At 38.9% G+C, this 13556-nt stretch overlaps 1 protein-coding gene across 3 annotated transcripts in view; it reads left to right on the forward strand.

Annotated features, from left to right (window-relative positions):
* OGT (O-linked N-acetylglucosamine (GlcNAc) transferase) overlaps window positions 1-13556 on the forward strand; it is a 36217-nt gene that overhangs the window by 13741 nt on the left and 8920 nt on the right. For all 3 annotated transcript variants that reach the window (XM_047843412.1, XM_047843413.1, XM_047843414.1), the window contains 14 exons: window positions 348-464; window positions 1657-1736; window positions 2522-2717; window positions 2970-3110; window positions 3688-3788; window positions 3952-4105; window positions 4192-4293; window positions 4484-4663; window positions 5548-5706; window positions 6648-6737; window positions 8642-8767; window positions 9544-9714; window positions 9835-9951; window positions 10042-10212. In XM_047843412.1, coding sequence (XP_047699368.1) covers window positions 348-464; window positions 1657-1736; window positions 2522-2717; window positions 2970-3110; window positions 3688-3788; window positions 3952-4105; window positions 4192-4293; window positions 4484-4663; window positions 5548-5706; window positions 6648-6737; window positions 8642-8767; window positions 9544-9714; window positions 9835-9951; window positions 10042-10212 — 1905 coding nt within the window. The remainder of the gene's footprint in view (window positions 1-347; window positions 465-1656; window positions 1737-2521; window positions 2718-2969; window positions 3111-3687; window positions 3789-3951; window positions 4106-4191; window positions 4294-4483; window positions 4664-5547; window positions 5707-6647; window positions 6738-8641; window positions 8768-9543; window positions 9715-9834; window positions 9952-10041; window positions 10213-13556) is intronic.

The following is a 13556-nucleotide window of genomic DNA, read 5'->3' on the forward strand; positions in this document are numbered from 1 at the left end:
CCCTTAGGTGTTCAGATAAGAGGAGTCCAACATAGAGTCTTAAGGCAACTGACTTCCCAGATGAGTCCCAGTATGAGGGTCGGTTGTTGGTTGGCAGAACTGAACATGGTGGTTTGCACTTGGGTTCTGGTGGCGCAGGCGCAGGAGCAGCCAGCTGTGGCAGCGCATTAGTTTTGGCGCAAGCGAGCCTATGCTGCAGGGTCACTTTTGGCTGGTCAGAGAAGGAATAATGATATCACCTTCTTCCCCCCACCCCAATCTTTTTTTTTTTCCCCTTTACAAATTTTCCCTTTTCCCTTTACCTCCTTCCCCTCCCATCTTCTTTCATTAACCCCCCCCCCCCCAAGGCATGTTATTTGAAAGCAATTGAGACGCAACCGAACTTTGCAGTAGCTTGGAGTAATCTTGGCTGTGTTTTCAATGCACAAGGGGAGATTTGGCTTGCAATTCATCACTTTGAAAAGGTTAGTTATTAAATTAATAATTGGTACTTAGGAAGTGCTTATGTGTGCGGGCTGTTTTTATTTAGAGCTAAATAATAGGCCTTTACATGATCAGTCACATAATATCCTTGTTTCTCTGACCATATTTAAGGCATTTGCTGGATGGTATATGATATGGCAGTTTCCAGTTTTGTGTTGAAAATGTACTGTAGTAATTAAAAATCCATTTTTTAAATGAGCAACTTTGAAAAAGCAGGGTTTCTTGGTCAAAAGGCTGATACTAGCTGGGGGTAGGAAATGTACAAAATTCATCTGGAATGCCCTCTTGTACCAGAAAGCATGGAAGCTTTGGTATTACTTTGATTATGTCTAAAGGACTCAGGAGGCAACTGGAAGAGGCTCACACTGGATAAAGATGGGACTTGAACATTAGGAATATTAATAACGGAAATATATTGAAACTTCTCATGTGTTTCAATCCATGAGTTTATAAATATACTAAGAAGAAATTCAGTGGTCACCTTTGGAAGATCAGGAGCAATTCATTTTGAAAACTGGTTAAAGAAGGAAGAATAAAGCATTTATCTTCCTCCTGTATGAACTGGACTTCAGGGTAACCCAGTAGTTGGATAGGGGGAAGTTTCTTATTTATAGAAGTGTTCCAGCCAGTAAATGAAAAAGGAATGATAGAATCAGAGTATCACCATTAATAGATTTAGGCATTTATTAGTGGCAGAAAAGACACAACCAGACAGTATGTACTTTTTTTTTTTTTGAAGATTTTATTTCTAAGTGATCTCCACACATAATGTGGGGCTCGAACCCATGACCCCAAGATCAAAAGTCACGTGTTCTGCAGACTGAGCCAGCCAGGCGCCCCTAGAAGAGTTAGCCTTATTAGTTTTGAATAAAATAGGGCCAACCGTTAGAAGTATTTAGCTCATTAAAATTGGAATGGACCCAATTAAAAATGTTTCCCTTCAGGAAACATTTTGCTCTCACATTACATGAGCAGTTACTTTGATAACCTTGAGATTTGTGAATAATGAGAGGGTACTGAAATGACTGGGTTTTATTTTCAGTGAAAGAAATAAGATTTAATTATATTATAAAATGTAATTGGAGGCCTAAAATTATCTCAGAATAAAAACTTGTAATTGGAAAGTTTATCTGAAATCCTAACTTGATCTAATAGCTGCCTTGTAATTTTTAGGCTGTCACTCTTGACCCCAATTTTCTGGATGCTTATATCAACTTAGGAAATGTCTTGAAAGAGGCACGGATTTTTGACCGGTGAGAGAATGTTCTATCTGATAAATTTTCTTGAGTCTGTGTTGCATTGACACCTGAGACTTGGGACTAAAATTATGGCCGCGGTCCATTCAAACACATTTTCCTTTTCTAGTATATTGCTCTTCCCTCATCATGTCTGATGTATTACCTCTTATTTATAGGCATTGTTGCCTGACTTTTCATTGTTGGCTTTTCTCAAAGCCATTATCCTTCTCACTAAGAATTGAGTTGACCTTTCTCTTATTGTAAACTGTTGAAATAGTCATTATTTATTTATTATTTTTTATTTTGGGGGGGAAGAGAGAGTGAGAGAGTGTATGTGCATGAGCAGAGGAGGGGCAGAGAAAGGGGGAGAGAGAAAATCCCAAGCAGGCTCCTGCGCTGTCTGTGCAGAGCTCGATCTCTTAGTTCACGTGATCATGACCTGAGCCGAAATCAAGAGTTGGATGCTTAACTGACTGAGCCACCCAGGCGCCCCAAAATGGTTATCTTTTAGACTAAATTACTTCTTTGATTCACAAAGCTAAGTAAATCCTGACTTTTGACTTGTTTTTGTTGTCAGGAGAGAGCTTATTTCTTATGTGGAGATAGAAAATTTTTCAGTGTAAAAATATATTTTATTAGGGTGAATTTTGAGTTGAGGTTAAGTATAGTATAGTGTGAATTATAATTGATATGCTTTGGTACAGTATTATAACATGAGTTAATTGTAGCAAAGCAGCCATTGAAAGTTAGTTGCATTATGTGTGTGTGGTTTTTTTTTATTTTTCATTTTTTATTTTCAGAGCTGTGGCAGCTTACCTTCGAGCCCTCAGCTTGAGTCCAAATCACGCAGTGGTGCACGGCAACCTGGCTTGTGTATACTATGAGCAAGGCCTGATAGATCTGGCGATAGACACCTACAGGCGAGCTATTGAACTGCAACCACATTTCCCTGACGCTTACTGCAACTTAGCCAATGCTCTCAAAGAGAAGGGCAGTGTAAGGACATTTATTCAGTCTATTTCTTTGTTACTTGATAGGATTAAAAAGTTGTTTTTGTGCGTATTGTTATTAAGTATTGAGGTGGTCAGTCGTTTCACTTTGGAGTTTTGGTTGAGAGAATAGCAAAAATGACCTATTTTCTAGAATATTATCAGCCCCTCAGCTTAACCAAGCAGTTGTTAGAATAACATCAGTAGTGGCTCTGTGATTCCTTTGTGGACGTTTTGAATAATTTGTTTTGTTTTCTAGGTTGCTGAAGCAGAAGATTGTTATAATACAGCTCTCCGGTTATGTCCTACCCATGCAGACTCTCTGAATAACCTAGCCAATATCAAACGAGAACAGGGAAACATTGAAGAGGCAGTTCGCTTATATCGTAAAGCATTGGAAGTATGTTCAGGGTGGTGTGGATGGATATTTTGTCTGTGATAATAGAGGAAAAGCAGTTAAAGTTAGCCATTTCGTCCACCTCTTTTGTAAAAATTGTGGTTGAACCATTCATGAAGCTAGTAATTGAGTAGCTACGGTTTGAGTGAAGTCTTGTGTGACATTCAAGAAAGACTCTACATTGAGTTCATGATTTTATGAATAGATAAGATCACAAAAAAGTTAAACAGTAAGTTACAGTTCGAGAGGTTGCCAATAAGTATAATTTTAGTGCCTGATAGCTGTAGTGGTGGTTGGTGGGTGTGGTAGGAGTTTAAAAGAGATTTCAGAAGAGAGAGATGCTGGAGTAATCAGCATAAACTAGGATGAGGAGAGGTCTATCTCATCGTGGTTTGAAACAAGGAGAGGTCTAAAATGAAGAGGTAGAATTTGAGCTACTTGGCTTTGAAGAATGAACAGATTTAGAGAAAGGTAGACAGAACTTTAGGGATATAAAGGTATTTGGGCAAAGTTCTTATTGTGGTAAGTTACTACTGCTGTTGTAGAAGTTTTTAAACCTCAGGTATCATCTTGACTGTAGGTCTTCCCAGAGTTTGCTGCTGCCCATTCGAATTTAGCAAGTGTACTGCAGCAGCAGGGAAAGCTTCAGGAAGCTCTGATGCACTATAAGGAGGCTATTCGGTAAGACGCTCACCGTCATGTTATTATTATCATTTTCTCTCACGTTTTAAAATGTTTGGTATTTGGCACATTTGGCTTGTGTTAAGATGACTTTTAATAACAGACTACAGGGGGGTTAAAAGTTTTTGTGCTAGATCAATAAAATGTTTGTTTTCTCCTTTAGAATTAGTCCCACCTTTGCTGATGCCTACTCTAACATGGGAAACACTCTGAAGGAGATGCAGGATGTTCAGGGCGCCCTGCAGTGTTACACTCGTGCCATTCAGATTAACCCTGCATTTGCAGATGCGCACAGCAATTTGGCTTCCATTCATAAGGTACTACTGTTTGTTATGTGTGCATCTAAGCACCTAATGTTTAATTTTAGGACAATTTTTAACCATCCCTCTGTATTTATTTCCAGGATTCAGGAAATATTCCAGAAGCAATAGCTTCTTACCGAACTGCTCTGAAACTTAAGCCTGATTTTCCTGATGCTTATTGTAACTTGGCTCATTGCCTGCAGGTAAAGAATAACAGGCCAGTAATTGGCTTTTGTGTTGCAGTCACTTTATAATTGTTATGTGCCATATTAGTCCAAGCCTGGCTGGAGACCCTGTTCTTTAAAGGGTTATCTGAAATTAGTCCAAAGACCCACAAACTGTTAAATCTTGAATAGGGTTTTCTGGATAATAATGTCTTTTTACCTCCTCTAGATTGTCTGTGATTGGACAGACTATGATGAGCGAATGAAGAAGTTGGTCAGTATTGTGGCTGACCAGCTAGAGAAGAATAGGTTGCCTTCTGTGCATCCTCATCATAGTATGCTATATCCTCTTTCTCATGGCTTCAGGAAGGCTATTGCTGAGAGGCATGGAAACCTCTGCTTGGATAAGGTGCAAATGTTTTAAGTTTTTTTGTTGCAAAGTAAAATACAGATAGAGAAAATGATGTGGATCAAATGTATATGGTTTAATGAGTTACCGTAAGGTGAACACCACCCAAGTTGAGAAGTGAGACTTTGGCAGCCACCACAGAAGCCCTTTCCATTGTGTCTGTCTTGATCATAACCCCTTCCATCCCATAAAGCAGAATCCTAACAATAGATGGATAACGTCTTCTTACTGTTTGAAAATCATAATGTTTAATACAGTGTTTAGTATTTGATATTCCATTCTGAGAATTAGAGCACTAGTTTGTCAAAGGTGGGAGTTTACTCAACAGAATAGATTGGAGTGCTAGATGTAACTCTGTATTTTAAAGGTACTTCCCGGGGTGTCTGGGTGGCTCAGTCAGGCGTGCGACTTTGGCTCAGGTCATGATTCCATGATTTGTGGGTTCTAGCCCTGCGTCAGGCTCTGTGTGAGCAGCTCAGAGCCTGGAGCCTACTTCAGATTCTGTATCTCCCTCTCTGCCCTCTTGTGCTTGCTCGCTCTCTCTCAAGAATAAATAAAACATTAAAAATAATTTTTTAAAAAAGTGCTTCCCTACAGAATTTTCTAAAACGCAGGGTTTGTCATGCTCTGTGCACACTGCCTCCTTTCTCCAAGTTTTAGATTTTGCTCATGCTCTTTCATAGGCCTCAGGAACATGATAGAGTATGAAGCATATTATACAAACTGCTAAGATTGTATTGAACTGGCTGTATGAATTAAATGAAGTATTCTGGGCAAATCATTCCCAGTAGGTGTGAGGTATAGGTTTGTTTTGCTTTTAATCAATTTTCCTAGGTTTATGTATAGATTCAACTTGACTAACAAGCATTGGTTTCCATTGGTAGATTAATGTCCTTCATAAACCACCATATGAACATCCAAAAGACTTGAAGCTCAGTGATGGTCGACTGCGTGTAGGCTATGTGAGTTCTGACTTTGGGAATCATCCTACTTCTCATCTTATGCAGTCTATTCCAGGCATGCACAATCCGGACAAATTTGAGGTAAGACTAGTGTTTGTCTAGAGACACTATTTGTTTCATTAAACAAAACCTCATTTGTGGCTTTACCATCACCATTAAGTGTTAAGCCTAGTGTCTTTTTTTTTTTTTTTTAATGTTTTATTTCTTTTTGAGACAGAGACAGTGCATGAGCAGGGGAGGGCTAGAGAGAGAGGGAGACACAGAATCCTAAGCAGGTTCCAGGCTCTGAGCTGTCAGCACAGAGCCTGACGTGGGGCTGGAACTCACCGTGAGATCATGACCTGAGCCAAAGTCCCAGGCTTAACAACTGAGCCACCCAGGCGCCCAAGCCTAGTGTCTTTTTGAAAGATTTGAGCCGAAGTTTTTACTCACTTTTAATGTTTTAATTGAAATACAGATGGCATACAACATAGTGCATAAGTTTCAGGTGTATGACATAGCAGTTTCACAATTATATGTTCTGAAATGCTCACCACAATAAGCATAGTTGCTGTCTGTTACCATGCAGAGTTATTAAATATTATTGACTATGTTCCCTCTGTACTTATCTCTGTGACTCATTTTATAGCTGGAAGTTGCACCTTTTAATCCCCCTCACCTATTTTACCCATCCTCTTCATCACCCTCCCTTCTGGCAACCACTAGTTCTCTGTATTTATGAATCTCTGGTTTTTGTTTGCTCACTTGTTTTTTAGATTCCATATATAAGTGAAATCATATGGTATTTGTGTTTTCCTGTCTGACTTACTTCACTCAGCATAATATCCTCTAGGTCCATTTATGTTATGAATAGCAAGATTTCATTTTTTTATGGTAATGTCCCATTGTACGTATGCATGTGTTTACACATACACTCTCCACATATTTTTTTTTTCTCCACATATTCTTTATTCATCTGTTGATGGACACTTCCATATCTCATTGAGCCAAGGTTTTTAAATATACTGTATGCTGCCTTTCAGGTATTCTGTTACGCCCTAAGCCCAGATGATGGCACAAACTTCAGAGTGAAAGTTATGGCAGAAGCCAATCATTTCATCGATCTTTCTCAGGTAGGTGAAACTCCTACACTTCAAACTTAATTTTGAACAAATAGTGAATAAAACTATTGGCATATAGCTTGTATTTTTTGTGACAGATATTTTTAACATCAGCTACTACATATGGGCAATTGCTTTGCTCTTATTTGCTTAGTCATTTACATTTATAATCAGCATGGATTTTGCTGATGTTGCAAATGAAATAGAAATGTGGTCTATCTGTGCTTGGACATAAAACTCTTCTAGGGATTAAGCCAGGTCTTATGACAGTAGATACTTAATATTAACTGAATAAATTGACCAAAATGGTGGCTTGGAAGAGGAATACATAGGTTATTTAAGGAAAATAGATGAACTATGGTTCATCTATCTTTGTGGGCCTTTGCCTTTGGTTATCTTTATTTCCATACTTTATTGCTATTTCTAGGAGCATAAATTTTATGTTAAATTAAGAATGAGGAGTGCCTGGGTGGCTGAGTTGGTTAAATGTTTGACTCTCGATGTTGGCTCTCTGGTCATGTGAGTTTGTGACATTGAGCCCCATGTCCGGCTCTGTGCTGACAACCAGGAGCCCGCTTGAGATTCTCTCTTCCTCTCTCTCCCTGCCTCTCCCCTGCTTGTGCACACAGGGTCTCAAATAAATATTTAAAAAAAGATTGAAACCTGTGGAGGAATTAATTTGCTGAGTCTTGAGTTTTTTATTCAGACTCTGTTGGCCACTTTGGTGACTAATAGAGAATTAGTCTATTCTCTATTTGTAGAATATATCTAGTAATTCACGTATGAGTCATTGATACCCAGCAGAAGGGTTTTGAGATTCTTGTCATTTAAATAATATGTACTAACATCTTTGGCAGTGTAGCTGTTGCTATGGGACCAAGAAGCATACTGCCTTCCACTTCTGAGATGTTCAGGGGCTCACTGCTTATTGACTGAAGTCTAAACTCTTCAGCATGGCCTTCACAGTCTTTCTGAGTCTGAGCACAACCTTGTTGGCCAATACTTTTCACCCACCATTTCCCCTCATGTATACCCTGTACCAAATAGCAAATAGCAATAGCACCAAATAGCAGTGATCTACACACCATTTTTCTTAATCTACCATGCACTTGACTCTGATTAATTCATACTTTTCTTGTGTCGAGATTCTATTCTGTCCAACTGCCTCAAACTCCTTCCCATCTTTGAAGACCCATTTCAAATGCCAGCTCCTCTATGAAGCCTTGTTATTCATACGTTCAGTCTAGAAGTAAACTCTCCTTCCTCTGTATTCTGTTTCTGTAATGTTTTGGGCCCATTTTAAGGGCACTTAACCACATTTTTACCCTGCATTAATGTAACTTGTGTTGTTCTGTTTTGCATCTATGACTCTGAATTTTATTTGATGCCTTTAAGACGAATTGAGTTAGTTTGAGGGGCTCCTGGGTGGTTCAGTTAAGCATTTGACTCTTTATTTTTTATTTTTTTAACGTTTATTTTTGAGAGAGAGAGCATGAGTGGGGGAGGGGCAGAGAGAGAGGGAGACACAGACTCTGAAGCAGGCTTCAGGCTCTGAGCTGTCAGCACAGAGCCCGACGCAGGGCTCAAACCCACGAGCCGGTAGATCATGACCTGAGCTGAAGTCAGACGCTTAACCGACTGAGCCACACAGGCGTCCCAAGCATTTGACTCTTGATTTCGACTCAGGTCACGATCTCACAGTTGTGAGATCTGTCTTGAGATCAAGCCCTGCATCAAGCTCTGCTGGGTGTGGAGCCTGCTTAAGGTTCATTTTCTCTCTCTCTCTCTCTCTCTCTCCCTCCCTCCCCCCCACTCCTGCTTTCCCGCTCATGCTCCTGTGCTTGCTCTCAAAGAAAAAGAAAACTAATTGAATTAGTTTGAGATTATACATAGTGAGTTCTTTTTTTATTCCATAGATTCCCTGCAATGGAAAAGCTGCTGATCGCATCCATCAGGATGGTATACACATCCTCGTAAATATGAATGGTTATACCAAGGGTGCTCGAAATGAACTCTTTGCTCTCAGGCCTGCTCCTATTCAGGTAAAGAAGTTCATGATAATTGCTCACAATGTTTATTGAACTAAAAAGACAGTGATGTGGGTCGTCCTCCGCCCCCGTTTTTCTGGCATTTGAAACATTTGAAACATGCTTGACATAAGAATAAAAGTATAGGGGCTTGAGTGTCCAACTCTTAATTTTGGCTCAGGTTGTGATCCTAGGGTCATGGGATCAAGCCATGTGTCAGGCTCCATGCTGAGCATGGAGCCTGCTTGAGATTTTCATATATTCTCATTCTCTCCCTCTCTCCCTCTCTCCCTCTCCCCCTCTCTCCCTCTCCCCCCTCCCCCTCCTCCTCCCTCCCCCTCTCCTCCCTCCCCCTCCTCCCTCCCCCTCCTCCCTCCCCCTCCTCCCTCCCCCTCCTCCCTCCCCCTCCTCCCTCCCCCTCCCTTCTCCCCTCTCCTCCTCTTCTCCCCCTATTTCCCCTCTTCCTGTGCCCCTTTACCCTGCTTGCACTTTCTCTAAAATAAAATGAACAAAGAATAGTTCTTGAAATGCACAGGGACAAAGAATTCTGAGTGTAGAATACAATGCCCACAGGTACATGTGTATGGAAACCTGCAATTCATACTTGGGTACAGACGGTTCTGTCTTGTAAATCGGAAAAAACATTTTAGCACTTAGAAGGTTAGACTAAAATATTACTTGATTCCTCTTGGCTAAAGAAGTCATCCCTCCTTGTTTGTTTCTTTACTTATTTAATTTAGGACTCCTATGGAAGGTTTTTAGTTTTTGGCCTAATTTTTTCTTTCTTTTAGGCAATGTGGCTGGGATACCCTGGGACTAGTGGTGCGCTTTTCATGGATTATATCATCACTGATCAGGAAACTTCTCCAGCTGAAGTTGCTGAGCAGTATTCCGAGAAACTGGCTTATATGCCACATACATTCTTTATTGGTGATCATGCCAATATGTTCCCTCACTTGAAGGTAGGTAGAAAAACAGTGCTATGTGGGAATTGCAAAGAACTGTAGTCATTTATTTCCTTGCTATTGTCTCTATGCATCCTAAAAGATATGTGTGTCAAACTTTTTTTTTTTTTTGATTAGAAAAAAGCAGTCATCGATTTTAAGTCCAATGGGCACATTTATGACAATCGGATTGTTCTGAATGGCATCGACCTCAAAGCATTTCTTGATAGTCTGCCAGATGTGAAAATTGTCAAGGTCAGAACCTGGTCAATATTGTCATTGAAACAAAGTTATCTGCATTTGGGATCTTTTCCCTAATGATACGTTTTGTTGTTTTTCTTAAAGATGAAATGTCCTGATGGAGGAGACAATGGGGACAGCAGTAATACAGCTCTTAATATGCCTGTTATTCCTATGAATACTATTGCAGAAGCAGTTATTGAAATGATTAACAGAGGGCAAATCCAGATAACAATTAATGGATTCAGTATTAGCAATGGACTAGCAACTACCCAGGTGAGAAGAGACAAATAGAATGTAATGTATACCACCAACTATTCATTTGTCTCCTTTAAATCTCATAACTCCAGGAGGTATAAGCATCATTATCCCTGTTTTATAGGAGAGGAAATAAAAGTTCAGTGGAAATTGGTATCTTCTATAGCTTTGTCTTATTTTAAATGTCTGTTGGATTCAGCCAGCTGGTCACTTAATGAGGGTCTACTGTATTAAGAGTATCTTACTGTTTCCTATCTGTGGCTTTCCTCTTAAAAATGGTGAACTATCTGTAGACTTCATACAATTTCTTCTGTAACTCAATCTTTCCCTAGTTAAATCTCTCTACTTTTTAAGACTTTCAGTTCAGGCAGCTTCTCCAGGAATCCATTCCTGTCCTTATCATTAATCTCACCTTTCCCGTTCCATTGGTACCTATCTGTTCTGTTTCTTTAATGTTTGGGTTATATTTTTACATGCAGCACAACATGTTATAATTCCCTGTGTTTGTATTTATTCTCCACTGAGTTCAATTACTTTAGGGCCCATGTCTTAGCCACAGTAATGTAGTATTTGTTCAATAAATATATATTGCATGTTTGAATAAGTGAATAGGTAGCGCTGTCAAGATATTAGAAGGCAAGGAGTTAACAGTTTTACTGGTATAACATTTCATACCAAGGGTGCTCAAAACGAGCTCTTTACTCTCAGGCCAGCTCCTGTTAAGATAAAGGAATTAATATTGGGCTAAACCGACAGGGGTGTGTTTTTTCTTACTCTCTGGTTACCTGTCCTTTGGAGCAATAGGACAGACCTGTTTGACTCAAGAAAAACGTGTGTGTATGTATGTATGTGTGTATATACATATATACATATATATACATACACACGTATGTATATATGTATGTATATACATATGTACATATATGTATGTATATACATATGTATATATACGTATGTATATACGTATGTATGTATATATGTATATACATACATATATATGTATGTGTATATATATGTGTGTGTGTGTGTATATATGTATATATATATATATATATAGTTCTTGACATTCACAGGGACAAAGAATTTTGAGTGTAGAGCACAATGCCCAAATGTATAAAATGTCCATACACACCTGGAATAGTTACATAATGGAAGATAGTACCCAGATGTGTGGGAATTGTAAGATTATAAATGTGTACATACTTAGAAATAGTGGCAGTCAATGTGAGGAGACACAGTAGAGATCATTTGGAGGAATGATTTAAATTTAGCCTTCAAGGGTGGGTGTGATTTAGAAAAGGACATTTCATTTATTAAAGTGAGCAAAAACTTGCTTTTGAATTAATAGGGTTTTGAAAAGAACTTTTTGGCTTGAGTGGTAAGTTTCAAGGTGTAGTCCTCACTGCTCCCAATTAAGATAATGCTGTAACGTTTTTCTTTTTTTTTTTTTTTTTAATATGTCATGGATATTTTCTCATACTTGAAATGACATGACTTTCAAGGATTATACTTTTTGGCATCTTAAGGAATCTTTATTAATTAAAAAATGCCAGACTATGCTGACTTTCTAAAAATTTTTATTTTTTAATTTAAACCCAAGTTAACATATAATGTAATAATGGTTTCAGGAGTAGAATTTAGTGTTTCATCACTTACATATAACACCCAGTGCTCATTCCCTCCACACACACACAGCACCCCTCCAACAATCCTGTTCTCTGTATGTAAGACTTTCTTGGGGTACCTGGGTGGCTCAGTCATTTACGCATCTGACTCTTGATCTCAGCTCAGGTCATGATCTCATGGTTCATGGGATTGAGCCCCATATCGAGCTCTGCTGATGGCACAGAACCTGCTTGGGATTTTTTCTTCACCTCTCTCTCAAAATAAATAAACTTAAAACAAAAAAAGAGTCTCTTATGGTTTGCCTCCCTCTCTGTTTTTATCTTACTTTCCTTCCTTTCCCCTATGTTCATCTGTTTGGTTTCTTAAATTCCACGTATGAGTGAAATCATAATGATATTTACCTTCTGACTTCATTTAGCATAATAAATGCATCCTAGTTCTATCCATGTTGTGGCAAATGGCAAGATTTCATTCCTTTTGATCGCTGAATAATATTCCATAGTATGTATACATCTGCCATATCGTCTTTATCCATTCATCAGTTGGTGGACATTTGGGCTCTTTTCATAATTTGGATATTGTTAGCGCTGCTATAAACATTGGGGTGCATGTGGCCCTTCAATTCAGCATTTTTGTATCCTTTGGATAAATACCTAGTAGTACTATGATTGAGTCATAGGGTGGCTCTATTTTTAGTTTTTTTGAGGAACCTCCATACTGTTTTCCAAGTGGCTCTACCAGTTTGTATTCCCACCAGAAGTGCAAAAGTGTTTTCTCCAGATCCTTGCCAACATCTTTTGTTTCTTGAGTCGTTAATGTTAGTCACTCTGACAGGTGTGAGGTGGTATTTTCTTGTGGATTTGATTTGTATTTCCCTGATGATGAGTGCGGTTGAGCATCTTTTCATGTGTCTGTTAGCCACCTGGATGTCTTTGGAAAAGTGTTCATGTCTTGTGCCCATTTCTTCACAGGATTATTTGTTTTTTGGGTGTTGAGGTTGGCAAGTTCTTTATAGCTTTTTGGACACTAACCCTTTATCAGATATGTTATTTGCAAATATCTTCTCCCATTCAGTCAGTTGCCTTTTAGTTTTGCTGATTGTTTCCTTCACTGTGCAGAAGCTTTTTATCTTGAGGTCCCAGTAGTTCATGTTTGCTTTCGTTTCCCTTGCCTCCAGAGACATGTCAAATAAGAAGTTGCTGCAGCCAAGGCCAAAGAGGTTTTTTGCCTGTTTTCTCCATAGGATTTTGATGGTTTCCTGTCTCACATTTAGGTCTTTCATCCATTTTGAGTTTATTTTTTGTGTATGGTGTATGAAAGTGGTTTAGGTTCATTCTTCTGCATGTCGCCATCCAGTTTTCCCAGCACCATTTGCTGAAGAGACTGTCTTTATTCCATTGGGTACTCTTTCCTGCTTTGTTGAAGATTAGCTGACCATACTTTTGTGGGTCCATTTCTGGGTTCCCTATTCTGTTCCATTGATCTATGTGTCTGTTTTTGTGCCAGTACCGTACTGTCTTGATGATTACAGCTTTGTAATACAGCTTGAAGTCCAGAATTGTGATGCCTCCAACTTTGGTTTTCTTTTTCGACATTGCTTTGGCTATTCAGGGTCTTTTCTGGTTCCATACACATTTTAGAATTGTTTGTTCTACCTCTGTGAAGAATGCTGGTATTATTTTGGCAAGGATTGCATTGAATGTGTAGATTGCTTTGGGTAGTATTGACATTTTAAG

This window comes from Prionailurus viverrinus, chromosome X, assembly GCF_022837055.1.
Source record: "Prionailurus viverrinus isolate Anna chromosome X, UM_Priviv_1.0, whole genome shotgun sequence".
Classification (NCBI taxonomy): Eukaryota; Metazoa; Chordata; class Mammalia; order Carnivora; family Felidae; genus Prionailurus; species Prionailurus viverrinus.